At 48.2% G+C, this 17,178-nt stretch overlaps 1 protein-coding gene across 1 annotated transcript in view; it reads left to right on the forward strand.

The window, feature by feature from the left end:
• FNBP1 (formin binding protein 1) overlaps positions 1–17,178 on the forward strand; it is a gene marked incomplete at its 5' end in the record, with an annotated part of 57,006 nt that overhangs the window by 37,260 nt on the left and 2,568 nt on the right. Inside the window, 10 exon segments of the mRNA XM_015567766.1 lie at positions 738–866; positions 1,935–2,081; positions 3,541–3,593; positions 3,595–3,736; positions 4,663–4,845; positions 7,103–7,186; positions 9,880–9,894; positions 13,641–13,750; positions 15,671–15,803; positions 17,148–17,173. Of these exon segments, the coding sequence (XP_015423252.1) occupies positions 738–866; positions 1,935–2,081; positions 3,541–3,593; positions 3,595–3,736; positions 4,663–4,845; positions 7,103–7,186; positions 9,880–9,894; positions 13,641–13,750; positions 15,671–15,803; positions 17,148–17,173 (1,022 nt within the window).

Here is a 17,178-nt window from a genome sequence, read left to right on the forward strand (position 1 = left end):
GAAGTTTGTGACAAATCAGAACACATATCCTTACCTAAAGTAAATTCAAATGCTAAACCATTTTTAAAAAAATAACACCTGCTACGTTTTTAATAGCTAAGATATGGAAGCAACCCAAGTGCCATCAGCAGAGGATGGATAAAGAAGGTGTGGTACATGTATGCAAGGGAATTGTTACTCAGCCAGAGAAAGAATGAAATCTTACCGTTTGCAGTAGCATGGCCGAGTAGCTCAGTTAGTTAGCGCATAGTCCCGCTATGCCAAGGTTCTGGTTCAGTCCCTAGGCAGGGCACGTATAAGAATCAGCTGATGAATGCATAGATAAGTGGAACGACAAGTTGATATTTCTCTCTCTCTCCCCCCCCCTTCTTTTCTCTCTCTAAGATCAATCAATAAAAAATAAAGATGCAAATTGGTAGTTACAGAACTCATGGGGATGTAACGTACAGCATTTGTAATATAGTTAATAATACTGTAATATCTGTGTGCAGTGCCAAGTAGGTATGAAATATCAGGGGAAAGACTTTTAAAAGTATATGATTGTCTAACCACTATGCTGTGTACACCTGGAACAGATACAAAATAATGTGGACTGTAAACTATAATCTTTAAAAATATGGCACCTGCTAAATACAACACATTTGAGGTAAATTTGGGCCCAGCCCCTCCAGTTCGCAGTTCTAGGCTGTCATTTGATCTCTGTAAACATGGGGATGTTCTCATTGTTTTGCCCCCAGGCACGACAGCAAGCTCAAGTACGTCAGCAAATGGCAGAGGACAGCAAAGCTGATTACTCATCGATTCTTCAGAAATTCAACCATGAGCAGCGCGAGTATTACCACACTCACATTCCCAACATATTCCAGGTCAGTTTGTCTTTCTAAGAAATGTGTGGCTTTGGGATTGTGGTTGCTGGTCATATTCTAAGTTATTTATATAATTCTCCATTTCCTCTAACCAAGTCATTTGTGGAGCGTTCCAACATAGACTCGCAGTGAAACGAAGTCAACTGTTCATCTCAAGATTCATCGGTAGCCTTGGTGGCTTCCTTGGTTTGCCCTACAGCCTAGAACTGTGGTTCTGTTTTTTTTAAATATATTTTATTGATTTTTTTACAGAAAGGAAAGGAGAGGGATAGAGAATTAGAAACATCGATGAGAGAGAAACATCCATCAGCTGCCTCCTGCACACTCCCTAATGGGGATGTGCCTGCAACCAAGGTACATGCCCTTGACCGGAATCGAACCTGGGACCTTTGAGTCTGCCGGCCAACGCTATATCCATTGAGCCAAACCGGTTAGGGGAGAACTGTGGGGTTTTTTTAAATATATTTTATTGATTTTTTACAGAGAGGAAGGGAGAGGGATAGAGAGCCAGAAACATCGATGAGAGAGAAACATCGATCAGCTGCCTCCTGCACACTCCCCACTGGGTATATGCCTGCAACCAAGGTCCATGCCCTTGACCGGAATCGAACCTGGGACCTTTGAGTCCGCAGGCCGACGCTCTATCCACTGTGCCAAACTAATTAGGGCTGTGGTTCTTAAATTAATGCTTCCTTTGCTAAAAGAACCGTTCTAGTTACCTCACAGTTAACCAAATACTGTGCTTTTGGTAAAGGGTAAAGCAGTGGGTCCAAGATGAAGGAAATGTGTGAAATCTAATACCAATGGTGTTAATACTAAAAGTACCTGAGTTTGGGATTCTTGCTGAAATAGGAGTGGAATTGTATAAAGTATACATTTGGGCAGCCCACCAATTCATAAAATGCGTGTACAGGGAGCAATAACCTTACAGTTGCTCTAACTCTAACGCTTCCTACGGGCCTGTGTGCTTACTGGACAGTTGACTTATGGTAGCAGTGCTGCTGAAAAACAGCATCGTTAAATGACAGCCGTGGGCAGATGAATTTTACACAAAATCTGATGTTACAGAAAATACAGGAGATGGAGGAGCGGAGGATAGTGAGACTCGGAGAATCCATGAAGACCTATGCGGAGGTCGACCAGCAGGTGATCCCAATCATTGGGAAGTGCTTGGACGGAATAGTGAAGGCGGCCGAGTGCATTGATGAGAAAACTGTAAGTGTGGGAGGTGACCTCATTCCGCCTTCTCGTGACAGGCTGTAGCTCTCGGTGTCAACAGTAGCTGCTTCCATGCTGTCTGGGTGTTCCATGTTTTGAGCGCCCCTCCCATTCTCCCATCACCACTGACCCCTTACTTCCATGCGTCTCTGCATCTGCAGTTCGCTCAAAGGCTTTGGGTGGTTCTATGTGCCTGGCTCGTGGACGGAAATCACAACAGTCTCAGGGGTTAATCACCCTGTGTACAGTGTCCACAGTCACCAGCGCGTCACCGTGCGGAGAGGGCCTTTCAAGGGGAATAGTAATGGTGGGTTTGGAAGTTAAGTCTCCAATCTTGACTTCCCTGAAACAAGCCTGACTTTTATTTCTCACATTAGAAGCTCGGAAATGTCTTTTTCCTTGAAATTTTACAACCTCACAAGGTTATGTCAGAATGGTGGGTTTCCCTTTTAACTACAATAACTACGGCTAATCAGTTGAAATCTTTTCAAATGATCTTCTCTAGTTTTGTGGGTTTTTTAATTAGGTGACCAACGAGCTAGAATGTTATTACCAATCACTTGTGTTTTTGTAATACTTTATCTGTGCATGGCTCCTTTATCTGGGGCACTGTGCTTGTAACTTTCTGAGCCCCCCGAGGACATGTTGATCCGATGTGCCTAGCAGAGTGCACGCCGAGGAGTAGGCATCCGGTGCATTGATTCGTCCAGCACATTTTCATTGCACACCGGGTGCCAGCTAGGTACTAGGGATTCGGTAGAGCAAAAGGAGAACCTACTTTCTAGCAGGATAGACTGAGCAATATATACATGAAGTAATATTATGTAATAAATTAGCATCACAATGAACCGAGAAATTAGAGAGGTCATCTACTCTTTGCTCTGACTTTGTGTATGCTAAATTGCTTTAAGACCTTCTGATAGGAAATAGATTTTTGTGTGACTGTATTTTTTTTCCAGGGAATTGCTTATAATAGCCCAATTTCTCTGTTTTTAGCCAAGTTCTTTTATTTTTATTGATTTCAGAGAGGAAGAGAGAAGGAGAGATAGAAACATCAACGGTGAGAGAGAATCATCGATCGGCTGCCTCTTGCATGCCCTACACTGGGGATTGAGCCTGCAACCCAGGCATGTGCCCTGACCGGGAATCCAATCGTGACCTCCTGGTTCATAGGTCAACGCTCAATCACTGAGCCACACTGGCCAGGCTTGCCAAGTTCTTAATTAATATTTGTTTTTCCAAATGCAAAAAACTGGTTATTGAAAGTATCTTCAAACCTCAACTCAACTTATAGTGTTACAAATTATTCTTTCTAATGATAAAATTATTACTAGAAAAAATGCTTATCAGTTAATGTAGCTTCCTGAGAATAACATCTATGCAGTAAACATAATTCATTGTGTAAAAAGCATTTACATGTATTTGAATGTGTTTGTGTGTGATGGTATAATTTCAGGACTCACAGCTGGTCATAGAGGCCTACAAGTCGGGGTTTGAGCCTCCCGGAGATGGAATTTGAGGATTACACACAGCCGATGAAGCGCACCGTGTCGGAAAACAGCCTTTCCAATTCCAGAGGAGAAGGCAAAGCAGAGCCCAAATTCGGGGGCAAACCCAAAGGAAAGTTGTGGCCGTTCATCAAGAAGAACAAGGTACTGGCGGTTGGTGCCTGGTGTGAATGAGTTTGATAAACTGTGCAGATTTTGATTTTATCTTTTAGTCTTAAAAAGAAATACTAGGGTCCTAAACCTGTAACTTTAGAATACCGAAAAAAAAAAAAGGCCAGTGTGCTATTTTCTTTTAAAACAGTCTTCTTTCTGGTGGTGGTACCTTTGCCATGGCCATTTGTCCAATTTCAGATGCATTGTCACCCACACTAACAGACGCCTGACCTCACCATTTCCCATCACGCCTCTCGCTCCTTAGACGGCTGGTCACGTGGGCTGGAGAAGGGGCGGGTGCAGACTCCTGTAACCACTTATCGGCACCTCTACCTGCAACCGTTTCCGTGGGCTAGTAACTTGGTTTTGAACTCGTGCTAACACTTGGATCCATGAACATTTTCCGTTTTCTTTTATAGTGTAACACGTAGGTGCATGACGGCATTAACCTGGGGATAAAATGTGATCGAGGCAACATGACTGCTTTCCCCTTAAAATATTTACTCTGTAATTTAAAAAAAAAACCATCTTGCTGTTTTCCCAGCCCTAGCATTTAAGGTCTTCCGTTTTCTCCCATCATGCTGTGTAAGTTTAGGTGGTTCCAAATGTTTACCCTTCTGGCTTACACTGGTCTAGAGTAACTGGTTAGAACTGTAATTTGCATGTGAAAGTCCGCATGGGCTGCTTGTCAAAGATTTCTTGCTGTTCTTCTCTGCATTACTTACTAAAAACCCCACTTTCATCCTGTCCTTCATTCTGACATTCCCATGTTTTCTTTTGGACCATGGCCTAAATATTTAATTGTTTGTGTTTTACTTGCTTTGGATCTCAATTATTATTTGATGCTTATTTTTGTTTTGTGTCTTTATCTTCTTGTCTCTGATGTTTACTGTCACTGCTCCATCTCTTACACGTAGCTTATGTCCCTTTTAACATCCCCCCATCAGCCTCCCCCTCCTCCCCCTGCCTCTGCCTCACCCTCTGCTGTTCCCAACGGCCCCCAGTCTCCCAAGCAGCAAAAGGAACCCCTCTCCCATCGCTTCAACGAGTTCATGACCTCCAAACCCAAAATCCACTGCTTCAGGAGCCTAAAGCGAGGGGTAAGTCCTGCCTGAACCCTGTCTCTCGCGTGGGCTCTGGTTGCATGGTTTGCTCTGCGTAACTCGTTTTGTTTGTGAATGAACTCATTGTGTTTTCCCACCACGGAAAGCAGTCAGGACCTGTGACTCAAGACAGGCAGTTAGAAAGAGGAGGAAGAGAGGAGGAAGGAGACAGGGTGGCTGGAAGGAGCCATCCCGCCCAGAGTTCTTTCTGTCTTCAGTACATTCCAGAACGACTTTTCTCCACTTCCCTTTTAAAACACTCAGGTCATTAATATTTTACCCTGATTTTACCAAAAAAGGGAAACTCAAGATTCAGTTTCTAAAGTTAGCGCCCTGTGAGATGAGGAATTAGAAGTCACTGTGTAGTCGGGATATATTTCCTTAATAATTAATTACTGAAACAACGTGAGGGTAACAAGGACACCTCTCTGAGCCCTGCCTCTGGGTCCGATGGGGAGATATGGGTCCCAGTGGTTTCTTCAGCTCTTCTGGTGAACGGAGATGTTGATAAAAATTCCCATAGAATGTCTGACTGGAGAAGGCCTGATGCGGTATTTATCTTTAAATGGTGAAGTAAGAGCCACCGACGTTTATTGAGCGTTTATTACATGCCAGACTCTGTTCTCCACCCTCATTTACTTTACTTGGGTTATTTTACAAAAAATAAGAAAACTGAGGCATAAAAAGGCAAAGTTAGGAAGATGGGCAGCCAGGAGTTAAAGCCAGGGGGCCTGTTCACAGGCTGGGGTTCTGTGACATCCGCACTGAGAGAGAATCTGTTATGACACTGGTGACTCATTGCGGGGGTGGTTTAGACTCAGGTGGGCGGTCTCATTACGGCTGCATGTGCTTAAGTCACAGTAACCCAGAGGAGAGAGCAGTTAGAAAAGGTTGGAATGAAGTATTGGCAGCATCCTGAATACATCTAAATTGTCCGTCTGAGCTGCCCCGCCTCTCTTTATAAGGAATAAATAAGCATGGTGATCAGGAATAACTGTGGGTGCCTCCGCACACCCAGCTGCGGCCCAGCGGCCGTGGGATGTTCCTGCACAAACATAAATCCTACTGTCCCTCCCTCTGTGTAAAAAGGAGGGTAACTGTGTCATAGATAACTTAAAATAAGGGACAAAGACCACAGGGCTCTCTCAGTGTTCAGGAAAAGACCCAAGAATGTCAGTGATCAGTAAGTGTAAGAAAAAGATGGCAAGAAAAAAATATAACACTTAAGCACACACACAAAAAAACAGTGAAATAGGGAACTGGTTATTTTGATAATTTAAAGGACCCTCCTCTCTCTCTCTCTCTTTTTTTTAACCATAATTAGCACAATGAATTTTATTTTTTACCCCTCAATTCTATGTTCAGCAAACCTCTGTTCAAAATTTTCCTAAATGGTGAGTGTGTTTTCTTTTACACACACATGCACACGCAGATTTTTGTTTCTCTGTGTTAGTCGGGTCAGATTTGATGTCCCTTCACATCTGAAGTAGCAGTGCAAAAAAAGAAAGCAAAAGGAGAAGGAAAAAAGATAAAGGAAATAGATTATAGAAGTGGGATTAGGAAATTCATAACAAAAAACAAATCTGAAGTTTGGGGGAATAAATTTGATTTTAAAGCAATTTCAGAACAGAAGGCACATGACTAGAATAATACGGTCCTTGCCACAATTTTGTTTATTCTATTTTTGAGCGTGAAGACTACTCAGATAGGAAAGGTACCCTAGAAAGATAACAAATCTGTGACTTCAATGTGTCTTTTAATGTATCGTGTTTGCAGCTGTCAGATCCAGATTGAAATAGTTGCTGTACCAGAATGTATAAATTTTGTGCAAACACTTCTTAGCCAATTTTGTTTCTAAATAATTACACAGGATAAAATCTTTTTTGTTGTAAACCAGTGACAGTTGTAAGGAAATGTTGGCTCATTGAACATTTTTAAAGATTGGCATGCCACTTGAGTGTTACTAACCATTATTTCATCTCTACCCTAGATAGGATGTTCTCAATTTCCCATCTACAGAGTGTAATTTCATTGTCTTAAATTAGAATTTCTTTTTCCGGTCTGAGCAAAGGACTTCTAAATCTAAAGTGCGGACCTTTTTGTCCCATGTTTTAGAATTAATTATATGGGGAAATGCCACCAAAGTTGCTCAAATGATTTTGAAAATCCTTACCCATTGTTTGTCAGATGTTACAGTCCTATGGTTACTTCCATTTTATTCATTGTATCCTATTCTCTTGCTGATTATTGGCAGACTCAGTCTTTCTGTTTCCACAAAGAACTCAAGAAGAGGACGATAGGGAGACCCACGTATGCTTTTGAAGCTAGGGACTATGTTGTAAGTGTATGTGACGGCCAGGCCCCGCAGTCACGGACAGGCACTAACCCCATTGCCACCACCAAGACCGGGGACCCAGTGCGCTCTGGCAGGCTTCCACCGAGAAATGAAATTCTCAGTTGAAAACCCGGACAGCCGGGGAGAAAAAAGTCTAATTGTATAAATTCAACCCCGGGCTACTTCATCCGGGAAACTTGTATGGAAAAAGGAACCAAACTTCCCAATAACAACGAAACTTCCTAAAAATGTCAGTAAGCAGAGCTTGGCTTTTCCCCTTTCCATGGAGGGTTGACTGCAGTCTGAGATGTTACGGCAGGATCCCCCATAAAATGCAGCTGCAGAGCGTGGTCACAGGAGGGTGACGCTCCTCCAGATGACAGTTGTGTGGCCCAGTCACCCACTTCCACACCCGCAACAGATGATCCCCATAAATGGAGTCACCCCATAAAGCTTGGAGAACCCCCTAAATCCGTGAAGCATGCGCAAGGTCAGAGGAGTGGACTGACTTTGTGGTCCTCACACACCTTGCTCAGATGTTTATTTCTGTGGTCCCCTTTCTTGTACTTGAGGTTAGTACCTGTGACTGCCGGTAACATGGATGTGCTAGCTCTCTGTTCTCATGTGCTCTTGACCTCATGGCTCCCAGGCTCCATAACTGTCACCTGACACTGACAGCTTTTCAGTACTCCAGAGCCTCGCAACGCACCGTACGCAGCCTTTAAAACGTCCCCGGAGCAGATGATTCGGTTTCTAATTGCAAAACATCTAACTGGCTGGCTTACAGCGTAAGACCAAGAACCGGTTCCTAATCGTTTCAAGCAGTAGCACGTACTGTGATGGCGGGAAAATGGAATGTGTCCCAGAATTTGGTACTTCCTATTTTTACTGGCATTTATTCTCAATCCTAACGACTTATTATTATGAAGTGGCAATATTCTTAGGCTATTTGTTTTGATGTTAGGATCCTATATTTTATTTAACTTACTTATTTTTGTTAATCCTCACCAGAGGATATTTTCCCCATTAATTTTTAGAGAGAGTGGAAGGAAGAGGGAGCGAAACATCAATGTGAGAGACACATCTATTGGTTGCCTCCTGCTCGCAGCCCAGAGTTGGGGAACATGCATCCGAGGTACATGCCCTTGACCAGAATCGAACCTGGGACCCTTCAGTACCAGGGCCAACGCTCTGTCCATTGAGCAACACTGGCCGGGGCAGGATCCTGTATTTTAGAATGCTTAAGAAAGACTGTAACTTTGAAAAACAGAAGTAGCTGAATAGAAAGCAGATAGTTGCCAAGGTCCAATCCCAGGCTCTTTGAGGCAGCAGTGTTGAGCGGGAATGTGCAAGAAACATCCGTCTGTGGCCGTGTGCTCTGTGGGGAAGGTATTTGCGCTTTCCCTCTGTGCACCATGAGCGTTGTCTGTAAAGGACTCAAACTGTGATGAGCAGGTCTGTGCCAAGTTCACAGGAGCGGCTCAGGGAGCCACCATCGCTGCCCACAGAACAGCCACGGCTGCCTGCACCTTCCCCCACTCTCTTTCCTTGAAAGTCTGCTTTTCCTCCTACGGACGATCTCTCTGAACACTCAGCCTGTTTACAGAGAAGTGTAGACTTTGAGTTCGTCTTCAGAATAAGACTTTCTCAATCTGGTTGAGGAATTTGAACACCCTCCCGCCTCCTAATGGAAAGGAAAGGGCACTTTCTGTGAAACTTTGCCTCCGAGATAGTTTTGGGTCCCCTCCCCATTGCCTGAACCCCTGGGATTGGCGGCAGCTCAGAGGCACCCACCTGTCAGATTGGCTTCTGTGGCCACAGAGCAGGTCGCACCTGTTAATGCAGGATCAACTGTTTCCTCTCCGAATTTTGAGAGGCCTTTTTGTCTATCGGGGCCCAGTAATCACTACACCTTTGCTCACCGTCAGGCGGCAGAATGGCAGCTGCAGGCTCCTGATGACGGCCCCGGAGGCCCCAGCCAGTAGTGGCCTTGGCTGTTGAGACCAGTGGCCGTGTAGTTCCCAAAGCTCAGGTTCTAGAGCAGCTGCTCCTGCTAGTTCCCCAAGTGCTCTGAACCCCCTGTGGGCAGGGCTCAGTGGATGGAAAGCCTGAGACCACCCTGCCCGGGCAGGCGCTGGCCCTGCTGCCTCCGCCCCCGCCCCCGCCTCCGCCCGGCGCCCAGGCTTCCTGGCTCCTGAGGCCGCTTCTCAGAGCAGCCTCCAGGCCTTGGTTTGCTGCTCAGCAGCCTGAGACTTTGCTCACGTGCCTATACGAAACGCCAGTGTTCCTGTTCATCAGATTTCCTTCACGTGGAAATAGAGCCTGCGTGCTGGGGAAGTGATTGCTGCTCAGACTTCTAGTCTGCAGCAAGTTTGGTGAACAGTCTGCCTTTTATGATCGTTACATGCCAGCGACTTATTTTCATTTCTCTCCGGGCTGATGGGGGCCCACAGCACTACAGACAGAAACCCTGCCTTCCTATCTGTGCTCTGTGTTGGCGACACGGCAGCTAAGGGGAGGTTCGGTGGGATGGCCCCTCTTGTGAACTTTGCACAGATCCGCTCCAAGCCATTTCCACGGAGCGGCAGGTGGATTTGCGATGTTAACGCGGTGGGGCTGACCACGTTCCTCTCCTGATGTGTTCTCTCTCTCTCTTTCTCTCTTTCCCCGTCACCCCCTTGAACTTGTCCATGAAGCTTTCTCTCAAGCTGGTAAGCACGATTGTCCCCTGCATGCCCTGGTCTAACCAGGTTTCCCCTGTGTGTCCTCTGGGTGTCCGCCCCGTGCCTCCTGCCTTCGCCGTTCACTCTGGCCTGCGCTTCTCCTGTGTGTGCTGCCGTGGCTCTGTCTTTGTTAGACTTAGACCGTCGTAGCACGAAGGCTGAGAACCTAATAGATCTCCTAACAGATCTTCATCTGTCCAAGTTGCTAAGAAAATTAACGCTTAACTCCTGATTTCGGTTATGGTGTTTGTTTTTTACTATCGGAGCCTTAAAACGATGACAAATGTTCTTTATTTAAATATGAACATACACATTGAGTCGCGGGGAGTCTATGTATCGGCTCATTTAGAATAAAAGTAAATGTAATCGTTGTAAGATGCTCCTCCCTGAGAGCCACAGAGCCCATGACGAACGCAGGATCGATGCCAGGCTCACCCGGTCTGAGCGGCCCCCGGACGGAGAACCGTGACCTCCCCAGGGCGCTTCTTAAATGCGCGGGTGCCTGTGCTTAGCTGATTGGAGAAACCACCAGGTGACGTGTGGACCGTGCAGAGCCTCTGCCTCCCAGCTCATGGACTCAGTGTTCCGTGTTGTTTCTCTTTACTTGTACAGCCCTCGTGAACAAAACTAATCACTCCATGTACTAAAAGAGAATCTTAACCAACATGACCCACAGCGCCACTTCAGGTGTGTGTAAGCTACCTTCTCAAACAATACCCTGACCTATGGCCAGTGATAACGGTGACAGCTCCTCCAGGAGCCAGATGAGCACTTTGTGCTCTGCGGTTGCTAATGCGGATGCTATTTCACGGTGATTCGTACATACATGCGTGTGTAAGTGTGTATGCATCTGCGTATATACAGAGTTTTTTCAACCTGACTCCGTATCTGGCAACTGATGACATAGCCCTAAAGAAAATGAATATTTTATTAAGTTGAACATTTCTTGGGCTGAGATAAAAATCTCGAGACAAGTCTTGATTAAGGACAAGAAGGAAAGATCCGATGCTCATGGGAACCGCGTTCCTCAGTGGCAGGCATCCGGGAGAGGCGGCACCGGTTAACCAGGGCCTCTCAGACGCTGGGCCTCCTTGCCCTCACGTGCCCTTTGCTGCGGTGTCCCCAGCGGAAGGCCATGCTGTCAGGCAGTCTTTCTGGTTTGAGATAGAAATCATTCTACCCACCTGGTATTGAGTTGTTGCCTAGCCAGTGGTCGGCAAATTCATTAGTCAACAGAGCCAAATATCAACAGTACTTCAAAATAGACTCGCCCAGGCCGAAAACTGACTTCTGCGCATGGGCCATGAAGTTTCAATCGCACTATACGCAAATAAAAAAGTGAAGTCACCCATCGTGGCTGGGGATCCAAACCTCCAGCCTTAGGAAGCAGCTTGCTCCCGTCTGCTTGGGAGGAGTGCTCGGGGCACGTGTTCGGTCCCAGGAGCCATAAACCATGGTCTCCTGGAGCCACAGCCAGTTAACATGCACGTGTGTGGCCCCTCCTTCCAAGACCAGTGCCCTGGTCCTCTGTACCCGGTTCCCCCGAGATTGCAGAACCTCTATTCTGACTCAGAGCTGTAAATAGACACGCCTTCGTGGCAACAGGAATCCTAGGTCAGGGTATTGTGTAAAGGAGCTTCAGAAGCCTCAGTGGGCAGAAGGGCTGCTAAGGGTTCCCGGGAACCCTGTGTCTCCGGATCCAGAAGAAGCTTTGGCCTGAGCCTCCACCGCAGCACGAGGCTGGTGGGAGCCATAGTGACCGAGGTTCGTTTTCAGTAACAACACGGAAACGTAGGCGATCTATTGAGGGGGCCTCACGGGTCAGTTAGACTGACGCCTGATCCGCTGGGAAGAATTTACGAATTATTATTGCAAGTCACAAGCACAGTGTGTTTTGCTTACACTAGTCTCTGCAGCTGTTTTCCCACCCATGCAAGTCTTGCACCTGTTCATCGAGACCTGTGTCCCCAATGTGGTGGCCACTCACACCGGGGCTATTTGAATCTTAGCTAATTAGAATGAAATAAAAGTTTAAAATTCAGTTCCACAGTTGCACGGCCACTCTCCACCAGCTCAGCAGCTGCGTGCTGCCCATGTGCGGGACGGTGTGGACGCGGGCCATTCGCAGCACCGTAGGCGGTTCTTCGGCCTCCGCACGCAGTCAGGCTCCTGCCATCGGCGACCTCGCGTCGACCACCTGCTGGAGCTCTGCCTTCTGATGCAGTGGATCCCACACTGCATTCTGTTGAGGAACAAGACAGAGCAAACGCGCAAACCTCACTTCTGGGTCACGTGCTGATTTGCTTCACGTAAACTCGGCCGGAGAACAAGCCACTGAGCTCTCGGAAGCGATGGAATCGCGCACATTGAAAGCGGCGTTTCAGGTGTCAGAGCAGGAGGGTGTACGGGAGGAAAAACAGCCGGTTATTTCATACTGGAGATTAGTTTGCTTCATTTTAGTTTTAGAGGTGAATTGAGTCCTTGGTTTGGCATTAGGGAAGAGACTTCCATTGTGGTCTTACATCTTGCTATCTCTCTCTCTCTCTCTCTCTCTCTCTCTCACACACACACACACACACACACACACACACACGGCTTTGAGAACACTAGCCTTTGTGTGGTCCTGGTGCTGCACTATTTGCCGAGTCACACCTCCAGCCCCACAGCCTTGCCGTTTAGCACAAGCGGCCGAGGAACCTGGGTCACAAGCCCCGTGTAAGCCGCTCGGCAGACCCAGCTCGACTCGGGAGTGACATTACCCAGGTCCCTTCTTTCCCGCCCACTCCCCACGCCGGCCTTGCCTTTGTGTGATCTTTGCAAAGGAACATCTCTTGTCTCAAGCCCTTGGCTTAGCCCTGGTCATTGAATAAACGTCTCTTTCTTTATGAAAGTTGCCTTTTTAAGTGAAAGGACTTGATAACCATCACTGAGCTTCTAACAAGCGCAGCGTATGTAAGTCTAGACGCTCGCTGCTGGTGTTTTCCCCTAAGTCACATGCACGGAGGGACGATAGCGGTTGTCTTCGAAAGGGAATCGAGATAGGAAAATATGCTCAGACGGAGGAGAGCAGCTGAGGTTCCGCACCCTGCAGGCGCTGATTCTGAGGCATGTCCCGAGGTTACCCTAACGATGGCCCAAAGGCGCGCCCAGACCTCCGGGGGCAGAGGGCCAAGAGTGCATGGGGGGAGGGGAGGTTTTATTTTTAAAATAAACAAAACCCTTTTCACCCACATTCTCTGAGGAACTCGCTGTCCATGTCACTTTTCGGGGATGGGAACTTTTGGCCTCGGCCTGGGGTCTGGGGGAGAGACGGGAAGCAATACTCAGACTCGGGGAGCAGTGCCTGCGACAGGCACTGTTTGCTATGAAGAAACCTGAACTTGAAACGGCCTTAAACTTCAGTGTGGCCACCAACACTGAGACAGGGAAGGTTCGTCTCAGATTGGTCTGGATCCTCCCCAGTTGAGTCGAGTGCTTCCTCCGCCCTCCCCTCCTGCAGCATCGCTCTTGCCTTTGGGAGTGGCCATGGCCTCGGAGCTCGGAGCTCGCAGCGGCTTGGGGACTGGTCTGCATGCACGGATTCTGCCTCGGCTGGTGTCGTGGGAAAGGGCTGGGTTTATTTCACAAACGCCCGCACGCCCTGGTGTCTGGGGACCGGCCCTGCCGGCCACCTCCCCGTCTGTGTGCCCGGAGGCCCACCGGCCTTCCCTGGCCTATTTCTGTTCGGTCTGCAGGGTGCAGCGCCGGAGGACTTCAGCAACCTCCCGCCCGAACAGAGAAGGAAGAAGCTCCAACAGAAGGTCGACGAATTAAATAAAGAAATTCAGAAGGAGATGGATCAAAGGTAGAGTGGATCAATATGGTCCTTCAGAAATCCAAGTTCAGTTTGGAAAGACGGGAAGTCCTAGCCTAGATTTTAGTAGAAGTGCTTGCTTCAGGCACATGTTGTGTCTGAGCTGGCCTGCTGGGCTGCTGTTACAAACCGGGGCATGTGTTTTTTTACAATATATTTTATTGATTTTTTACAGAGGGAAGGGAGAGGGATAGAGAGTTAGAAACATCGATGAGAGAGAAACATGGATCAGCTGCCTCCCGCACACCTCCCACTGCGGATGTGCCCGCAACCAAGGTACATGCCCTTGACCGGAATCGAACCTGGGACCTTTCAGTCCACAGGCTGGCGCTCTATCCACTGAGCCAAACCGGGTTAGGGCTGGGGGATGTTTTTATCTGTAGGTTTTATTCTGAGTTTGGGGAACAAACTACATTGGATTATCTCTTTTATTGTGAGTGTGTAGGTGAGCTTTTTTATACAAATGAGGTTGAGAAAAGTGGCCTGACCCCACCCTCTCCCTGTCCCCACATCCTAGCTTTGGGTCCAAAATGTCCTTGACTTCCTACTCACAGTCAGTCACAGTCAGCCTCCTATCTTTGTAGAGAGCGCTCGATGGTGTCTAGAAAACAAATACAGTGTCTTAGACACACCCAGCCTTAGGGGCGTCAGTGTGTCCTTGCTCTGGGGAGGCGCTGCTCCAGGCCCCCACTGTAGTGGCTCCATATTTTCTAGTCAGAAGAAACAGACAGTAAGCAATAAGCATAATTATGTGATGTTGGGGATGGTGCATGCTGTGAAGAAAAAGGAAGGAGAGCCAGTCAGGGGTTGGCAGTGCAGTGGGCTGAGGGCTCCAATGGGAGGTGGCCTCAGGGAGCAGGCGGTTCCCAGAAGCCCATGGGGCCGGCAGGATACGGGCTGAGGTGCGAGGAAGCGGGCAGGGGGTGGTGAAGGCCGTGGACATTCTCTTCCTGCTGTTTCTGTGTTTTCAGTTAAACTGTTTCCCATGGCGTCTTGTGTTGTATCATTGGCTTAGATTTCTCCTTGCTCTAAACTGCTAACCACTCAAGCTCCACTGAGAGCCCCCTAAGCCAGAGTCCAAGTTCCCCGAGCTCTTTGGTGCTGGACAGAGCCCGAGCCGAGCATGCATGCGCGTGTAGGCCCCTTGCGCAGGCTGCGGTGTGTGGCTCCAAACACGGTCTCAGGAAGATGTGGGGTCCACAGAATGCGGCTTCGAGGCCCTGTGGCCCACCTGCCATGGACACCAACTGTGGGTTCCATTCCTTTTTTAAAAATAAATATATTTTTTTATTGATTTCAGAGAGGAAGGGAGAGGGAGAAAGAGATAGAAACATCAATGATGAGAGAGAATCATTGATCAGCTGCCTCCTGAAGGCCCCACACTGGGGATCAAACTCATAACCTGGGCATGTGCCCTGACCGGGAATCAAACCATGACCTCCTGGTTCATGGGTCGACGCTCAGCCACTGAGCCATGCCGGCCGGGCTGGGTTCCATTTCTTAGTAGTTGAAATAGTGTGTAATACCATTTCCAAAGCGATTAGCCGGGCTTCTTTGTGACGTGAACACTGCAGCCCGCAGACCCAGGAGGCCAGCGACAGCTTCGGTTTGCAGGAGCGTTTGCGCGTGGAAATGCTTGGGTTTTGTCTGGATTGATTTATATGTCTGACTGGCTGCAGGCAAGGGGAGGGCCCATCCCGAGAAGGCGGCTGGAGTTTTAATATCGGTCTCTGGGTGACATGGACCCCAGGAGCAGGGTTCCTAAGGAGAAGATTCAGGGGGGCTGACCCCGATATTCCCTTCCCACCCACACTCCCAACCCATCTCCCAGTCATGTGGTTTCCAGGGTGACCGGAGAATGTGACTGGCTGGTGGCATCAGCCTCCCCCTCCGTCTGCTCCCTTTTTCCAGAGAGGCCATCACCAAGATGAAAGACGTGTACCTGAAGAACCCTCAGATGGGAGACCCAGCCAGTTTGGACCACAAATTAACAGAAGTCATCCAAAATATAGACAAGCTGCGGCTCGAGGCCCAGAAGTTTGAGGTATGAAGAAGCCATTGGGAGGGTGGGAGGTAACCAAGCAAAGACCTTGAATGCATATATGCAGAACCCATGGTCACAGACAATAGGGTGCTGAAGGCCTGGGGGCCGGGGAGGCGCGGGCTGGAGGGGATCAATGGGGGGAAAGGGGACATCTGTAATACTTGCAACAATAAAGAATTATTAAAAATAAGAGAAAGAAAGAAAGACACATACAAAAAGACAAAGGAAAAGCTGATGCCGGGAAAAGGGAAGCAGAAGGGATGGGTGTCGTGAGCTGCCTGCGGGTTCAGACGCCAGCGTTTTCTCACGGGACACCTGCGCCTGGGAAGGCGGGCGTCAGACCTGTGGTAAAGGGAACGCACTGTCCCCCCAGCGCTCTGCTCCCCAGCACTTCCCATTATACTGTGTCCCTTTCCGGGCACCATTGGAAGGCGAGTTGTTCGGCTACAGTGTCGTTTTTTCATTTACCTGGTGAAGTTTGTTCTGCAACATCTCACGTTGCCAGAGTGTAATGGGATGGACCCGCCCTCACCCCGGGATATCAGGACGATGGATTGAGATGTGCTGCTCCTTCAGAGGACCCAGCACCCCGGGGTGCTAGACGTGAACACCAGCAGGAAACACAAATGAGCAGGAAACACTGGCCTCTGAAAACGCCTTAGTACATGTCTTAGCGAGAGAGAGCCCTCTCTAGGGACAAAGCCTTTTTTTTCGCCCTCATATTGAAGACCTCAGAGCATGGAAAATAAGTGAAGAACGGATCGTTCCCGTCCGAATCGGTTTTGTCTGTCAGTGAGGGGTCAGATGTGGGTTTTTATTGTTTCTAGAACCTGTCAGTCAGTGATGGATGTTTGCGTGTTTAGAACCCGGATATGTCCATTTCTGGCCATTTGTATTCTTTTGCCTCGTGAACAGGGAACTAGTTCAAATGTCGGTAACTGTCCAGCTGAAGGTAACTGTCCACTCTGATGTCCTATGTGCATGTTTCTTCGCTATGAAAAAATGACACTCGGAAAAACTGGGAAAGGGAAGTGTGGCTTTCAGATTGAGTCAGTGCTCAAGTGTGGCAGTTCCTCATGTTTCCCAGTGTGACCTCTGGGTCACAGAGGTTTGGGAACAGAAGGAACTAGAAGTGACTTATCCCAAGTCACACGGCTGTTCACAGCCCAGGGGTGGAACAGGGTCCGGCACCCCCACCCCCCAAATATGTTCTTTCCATTTCTGTTCCTTGGGAAGGGACGGAGCAGCAGCCTTCGAGTGCATGTGCCGGGGCCCGCCCGTCCCTCTCCACCAGCCTCGGTGCCCGGGGTGGCCTCAGCCGGTCCCTTGTGTCTCTTGTTCCAGGCCTGGCTGGCGGAGGTGGAAGGCAGGCTCC

This window comes from Myotis davidii, unplaced genomic scaffold, assembly GCF_000327345.1.
Source record: "Myotis davidii unplaced genomic scaffold, ASM32734v1 scaffold651, whole genome shotgun sequence".
Taxonomy (NCBI): Eukaryota; Metazoa; Chordata; class Mammalia; order Chiroptera; family Vespertilionidae; genus Myotis; species Myotis davidii.